Source organism: Trichosurus vulpecula, chromosome 7, assembly GCF_011100635.1.
Source record: "Trichosurus vulpecula isolate mTriVul1 chromosome 7, mTriVul1.pri, whole genome shotgun sequence".
Classification (NCBI taxonomy): domain Eukaryota; kingdom Metazoa; phylum Chordata; class Mammalia; order Diprotodontia; family Phalangeridae; genus Trichosurus; species Trichosurus vulpecula.
In genome coordinates this window covers 13680543-13686973 of record NC_050579.1, presented here as the reverse complement: position 1 = coordinate 13686973, position 6431 = coordinate 13680543, and the positions used below count along the sequence as shown (strand labels likewise).

Genomic DNA, 6431 nt, shown 5'->3' with positions numbered 1-6431 from the left:
AGGTGGCATGAGCCCCATGGCCAGTGTCTGGTGGAGCCTTCTCAGAAGCCAGACTAGAGATGGAACCTTCTCATCTAAGACACCCTGGAATCCATCCAGGCTCCCTGACCCACAGGCCTCTGGTTCAGAAAAGGGGATCTACATGGGTCACCTCAGCTCACACTATAGGAGCTGTTAGGCCGCATGGTAGCCAAACCTTACTTAGGAGGGAGTCCTTCGCCTGGCTCCAATCACCCCCAAAGACTGCCCCTTCTTAGAGGGATAGACAGATAGCTCCGCTTGGTCCCAAAGGGCAGAGCTAGGAAGTACGAGGTGGTCCTGAGAGATTCCAAACCACTGTGAACCAGATAGGAGCCGTCTTGTCTAAGCTCTAGGCCCAGTGGGGCATTTTACCCTATATCCTCCAGGTGGGTGCAGCTCAGTGACCCAGCAGGCACTTAATAAACCTTACTCATTCTGGGTGACATGTACCCCAAACTGTGAATGATTTTCACAACCCCAGTCATTGGTACAGAGCAGGCACTTAGTAGGAACTTGGTACCCCTGCCCCGACTCAAAGTTCTTCAGAGAAAGCTGGAAACCCCCACCCTGGACTCTGGGGGTTAGAGCATCAGGGGCCTTCTTGTGAGCTCCCCCCTCCCAGGATTCTCAAGAGCAGCACGCACACCCCAAAAACAGGCCAGAGACACTTGTTAGAACAACTCAGCAAAATAAAATTCCGGTTTATTGTTGGACAACATGTTTCACACATACATCAAACAGGCCAAAAAAAATTTTTTAAACAAAACAAAAAAAAAACCAACAAAAAAAAACAAAACAAAAAACCCCAAAAGCGCAACTTCATAGACAAAGGAAAAAAAAGGAAAAAAAAGAAATACCTTTTATCTTTGGCCTTTTAACCATCTCATACAAACCAACTATTTATTGTACAGCTAAGTACAGACACAAAAAAAAGTTATTGGAATGCTCGGAATAAGATTGTATTTTTTGTCATCTTTTTGCTTTTTTTACAAGGTTTTTTTTCTCCTTTGAGATCGTAAGGAACATGGTCACACCACAAGTAAAGTCAGAAGCAGGACAGAGAACACGTCAAAGGCTGTTTGGTCGTCCGAGATCACGGAAAAATGGCTGACCCCCCTAACAATATGTACAAAAATATAAAATGTAAATAAAAATACAAACAAATTTTCCTTTTTAAAGTACTTTTAAGAAAAAAAGCAGGGCCTTGGAAGTTTTGGTCTGGTTTTTTCCTCCCCTGTTGGAAATTCTCATTGGTGGTTGGTGGCGGTCGGTCAGGAGCGTGTCGTCTGCATGGGTGGTGGCTGGCGCGCCCGGTGGGCCGGGCCTCTCTACTCGAAGGTGACCACGTTTAGATTCTGAGACGGGAAGCTGAGGGTCAATAGGTCACTGTGGCCTTTTCTTTTCTCTCTCTCTCTTTTTTTTAATTTAAAATTTTTCCCTTTTTTTTTCTTTTTTCTCTTTTTTGCTGTCTAGTCATCCTCATCGGTCTTTTGCTTCTTGGTATCCACATCCTCCTCCTGGGGTGGGGCAAAAAGAATACTGGAGTCAGCCCTAGGGCCCCCCCCACCCCACTCCTCCTTCCTTCTGGATCACAAATCTGGAATGTTTACAGACCAGGAAACTGAAGCCCAAGTGGCAGGTGACAGCCATGCCCCTCCCCAGGGAACAAGGCCAAAGGGGGGGGCCCTTCTCCAGCCCTGCCCATCCCCCATAAACACACCTCATCGTCCTCAGCTGCCCTTTTGCCTGTAGCTGTCTCAGCTTCATCGTCCTCATCTCCATCTTCTTCCTCACCTGCAGTTAAAAGGAAAGGCCCGGGCCTTCGCACCAACTCACTCAGAAGCAGGCAGCCCTCCCCCACCAGCAGCCCCCAAAGCCCAGGCCCGAGCAGGGCCTCCCCCGCAGCTGATCTAATCAGCTGCTCCTCTCGGAGCCCTAGCCCACCCTTAACAAGCTCCAGCCAGGCCGGGAACATTATTTCTGAGCCAGGACTCAGTCTAATTAAGGGATCTGGGAAGCATGAGTTCAGGGAAGGGGGGGGGGGGTGGGAGCCCGTCCACAAGGGGACAGACAAGATGGACGAGGGCCAAGCCTGACCAGCTCTCGGACCACAGCAGACCGGACTGCCCAGGGCCTGAGGGGGGGAGGGGAGGCCCAGGCCCTTGGAGGAAGGCAGTCTGGCCTCTGGACCACTTTGGGTCTCTCTGCAAACCCTTGGATTTCTAACTGGGCAGCCTGAGCCGAGAAGCCCCAAATTCAGAAGGGGGAGGGGCGTCCTGGCCACACCCCCAGGCCAGGCCTGCCCCCCTCACCGTCTCCTTCTTCTTCTTCATCCTCCTCTTCACCACCCTCTTCCTCCTCTTCGTCTACTTCATTGTCCGCTTCCTGTTCTCCGTTCTCCTCGTTCTGGACACAGACACAGGCCCGCATCAAGTCTCCCCGCCGCCCTCCCCCACCGTTCCAGCTTACCCCCCCTCCCCTAGACCTACCCCTGGCCCCCTCCCGGCGATGGGACGGACACTAGGGAGAAGCTGCCGCATGGCTTCTAAAGTGACCCCCGGAGACACGCGGCCCAAGGCCGCGGCTGCCAGTCCGGGGCCTCCCTGCCCAGGCCGGGCTCAAGCACTCACAGCGTTGCCGTTGGCTGGGGCATCCCGGCCGTTCTCCGTCTCCTCCACCGCCTCCTTCTTCTCTTTCAGGTCCTTCAAAGCAACAGAAACAGCCTGTGAGTCACCAGGCCGGGCCCTGCCTGCCGCGGGCACCAGACGGTGCCGTCCTCCACGTCCTCAGGCCCAGGCCAGGCTCTGGTCACCGGGATGGCCGGAGCAGCGGCTCCTGACCAGCCCCCTGCCCCCTGGACCCAGCGCAGACCTTTCATCAGTCTCCCAGGGAAGGCAGGCAGGGCCAGGGCCGGGCCCCAGAAAGGACACCTGGTATTTGGGGTGGGAGCCTCCAGCAGCTTCTGGGGGCCCCAGGGGAGGGCAGCGGCCCACACCAGCTGCTTCCCATTCCCCTTTCGGCCGGATGGTTTTCGGACTGCCCCGACACCCAGCACCCCCACCCAGGGAGAGCACCTGCTCCTGGGGAGCGCTACGAGGAGTGCAGGGACCCGGGCCCGCCCCCCCCCCAGCCAAGGCTGCAAGTTACCGCGTCCACGGCCAAGGGCACGCCCCGCTTCACTCCCCAGCCGTCACCCCCGCCCTCCCGCAGCTGCGGCCCCTCCTTCTCCCCGGGAGAATGGGGCTGCTCTGCTCGCCCAGTGCCCCCCCCACGGGTTTTTCCCTTTCTTAAATGAGTTATTAGCAGGCCAGCCCAGGGGGAGAGGGCCCGGGTAACTTTGCACACTGCCCAGGCTCCCACTTTCCAGGACAGTCTGGGGCTCACCTGGGCCCCCCACCCTTCCCCGTCCGCTCCTGCCGACTGCAAGCCCTCTGAGGACAGACGCGCTCAATCAAACCGGCTCCTCCACTAGTCTATGCTCTGCACGCCCCCCGCCCCCAGCCCCGCGGGGGTCCCTGTAGTCAGGCGTGCATGCACGCTCCGAAGCGCACGCACTTTCCCGGGAGCTGCAATCTGCTGCTCCACCACCATGGGGCGCGCTCAGCTCCCTCCTGCGCAGGACCCCCTCCCGCCCCCGGCAGCTCAGGTGGGGGGAGGGGCGGGGAGGATGGGGGCGGGGAGAGGAGCCCCGCTGCGCAGGCGCGCAGGGTCCCGGCCGGCTCCGGCAGAGCCCGGCTGGCTGGCTTTGCGCGCGGGCCTCGGGCATCTCCGCGCAGAGCACGTGGCCCCACGCTCCCGGTAATAGCAAAGCCCTTCGAGTGGGGGGCCCCCGGATAGCCCCACGGGCGTTAAGACCGCAGCGTGCAGACTCAGCCCCGGAGGAGGCCTGAGTTCGCGCCGCAGACCCCACGAACTGACCCCCCCCACCTCGCCCCTCGGCAAGGGTCCCCCCAAAGTTCACCCACAATTTAGGAGCCCCCCACCTCGCGACCCTCCAATTAGGGAAACCCTTTCAGACCGCCCACGCCGTAAACAACTGCGCCCCAAACATGGCCTCGGAGGGTAACCCCAAATCCCAGGGGGCCCCTGGCTGTCCCCCGCAAACCTCTTCCCGCCCCGTGTGCGTGTCCGGGGGATCCCCGGGAGTCCTCCACCTTCCGGGCGCGCGGCAGCCGGGCGCCCCCACAGACACGCCGCTGGGCTGCTCACGCGCGCGGGGGTGTACGACAGAGCCAGGGGCCCCCGGGTCTGGTTCCCAGGTACCCCCTCCCCACACCAGCTGGCGGGGTTCCCGACCAAACAAAGCCGCCGGCGGTTATTTATCGCCCTCCCGCGGGAGGAGCCGTCCGGGCTCCCGCCTCGCCTGAGCCTGGGCCCCCCCCGCCCTTGAGACTCCGCGGGGGGCCCTGCGCCCACGGAGCCCCCCGCCCCCCACGGGCGACCGAGGCTGGCGCGCGTTCCCAGACAGGGAAGTGCGCCCTGGGGAGGGGACGCCGCGGGCTAAGGAGACGTCAAGGTGACGGCCAAGACCGCGGCGGGCGTGGGGGCCTCAAGCGGAGGGGAGGCGGGGGTCCGCGGGCCACCACCTGAGCTACGGTGGCGCCTCTTCCCCAAGCCCGGGCGGCGCGCTTGGGCTCGGACCCTGTGCCAGCTCCGCAGTAGCGGCAGCCGGGACTCGGACCCTGCCCCAGCCGTCGGGGTGGGGGGGCAGGAAAGGGGCTTTGTTCCCTGGCGCCAGACCCTCGGCTAGCACCCTCCACCCGCGCAATAGCATCTCCTTGCCCGCGGCCGCGTGGGTGCCCCAGCTCCGTCTCCGCGGAGCCCATCCCGGGCCGTCCAGCCCCCGCCCCGCCCGGCCCCTCCCCCCAGCCAAACTGCCCCCGCAGCCTCCCCAGGGACCCCGACGCCCCCTCCCCTCTCCCTCCCGCAGTACCGGGGCGCCCCACGGTCCCCGTGTGCCCCGGCGGCGGCAGCATCTTCCGGGCAGCAGCCCCGAGCCTCGGGGCGCCCACGGAACAAAGAGCAGCGCGGGCCGTGGGTGCCCCGCGCGGCCGCCCCCGCCCCCCATCACTTCCGACGCGCCGCCGGACCAGCTCCAAAGTTATCCGGACCCCAAGCGCCCCACCCCCTCCGCGCGGGGTCCCCCCAGGCCGCGCCGCGCGGGGGCGGGTACGCGCTCCCCACGGAGCCCCGGGCGCCCGCGCTGCCTGGCAGGGCATGGCACTGCCCGCCCGCCCAGACAAAGAGCAGCGCGCCCGAGGGGAACCCCCGACGGCAGCCCCCGACACTCGGGGCCCATGCGCCTACCTTGGTGGAGATCTCGGAGCTGGTGTCCACGGCGGTGTCCGACATGGTGGGGCGGGGGCAGCTGCCGGACGAGAGGGGGATGCTCGAGGGGTCGGTGGCGGCCGGGGGCGCAGGTGGCAGAAGGATACCACGCGCGGGGGCAGCCCACACACAGGCACGCGGCCGCTGCGGGAGCGGGAGCGGAAGGCGGCGAGCGGAGCCGGGAGCGGCAGAGCCGGAGCTGGGCCGGGGAAGGAGCCGGAGACAGCGGCGGCTGCAGCGGGGGAAGAGATGCCCGGCGCGCGGCGGCCCGAGAACAATGCAAAGATGGCTTTTGAGAGCAGCCAGTGGGGGACTCACGCGGCGCCAGGGCCTTTAATATAGAGTAGTGGGCGGGGCGCGGCCTCCCCTGCCCGTGCGCCATTGGCCGAGCCCGGGGAGCGTGCGCTCTCTCATTGGCCCGGGCTCGAACAATGGGCGAGCGTGCTTAAAGCGGCAGTACCTCTCTTCTACCAGTGCGGGCGCAGCCTCTCCCAACGCTGTCATTCGAGATTCGAGTTACGGAGGGGGTGGGGAGGGGACGCATGCGCAATTTCTGCCTCTCCTGTTTTGCTCTAACTGCTGCCCCTGAAAGGCAAAACGCGGTAAAACTGTTCCTGCCTCCCGGGGCGGGAGGGTTGGGGGGGGCAGCGAGAGGGCGGGGGGGAAGGAGGAGGAAGGGCGAAGAGAAGGAGGAGGGAGAGGGAAATAGGACAAGAGAGAGGGGAGGAGGGAAGGAGAGAGAAGTGAGAGAGGAGGGAGGGGGAAGAGGGAGGGAAGGGAGGGGGAGGGGAGAAGGGAGGGGAAGGGGAAAGCGGAGGGAAAGAGAAGGGAGGGGGAGGAGGGAGAGAAAAGGGAGGGGGAGGAGGGAGAGAAAAGGGAGGGGGAGGAGGGAGAGGCAAGGAGGGGGAGGAGGGAGAGGCAAGGAGGGGGAGGAGGGAGAGAGGAGGGAGGGGGAGAGAGGGAGAGAAAGGAAAGAAAAAGTTAGTGATTGGAAAGGAGGAAAGAAAAGGGAAGCGGGAGGAGTGAGGGGAAGAAAGGGGAGGACTGTGAGGAAAGGGGGAGAAAGAAGCAGGAAGGAGGAG

General features: G+C 63.0%; 1 protein-coding gene across 1 annotated transcript; it reads right to left on the bottom strand.

Annotated features, from left to right (window-relative positions):
• Nucleotides 1–692: 692 nt before the first annotated feature.
• On the bottom strand, nt 693–5655 carry PTMA (prothymosin alpha). The gene is made up of 5 exons (XM_036765786.1): nt 5329–5655; nt 2652–2723; nt 2334–2427; nt 1742–1815; nt 693–1538 (listed from the first exon to the last, which is right to left on the bottom strand). Exons 1-5 carry the CDS (start codon nt 5371–5373, stop codon nt 1491–1493), a joined length of 333 nt encoding a protein of 110 aa, XP_036621681.1. The 5' UTR covers nt 5374–5655; the 3' UTR covers nt 693–1490.
• Nucleotides 5656–6431: the final 776 nt, after the last annotated feature.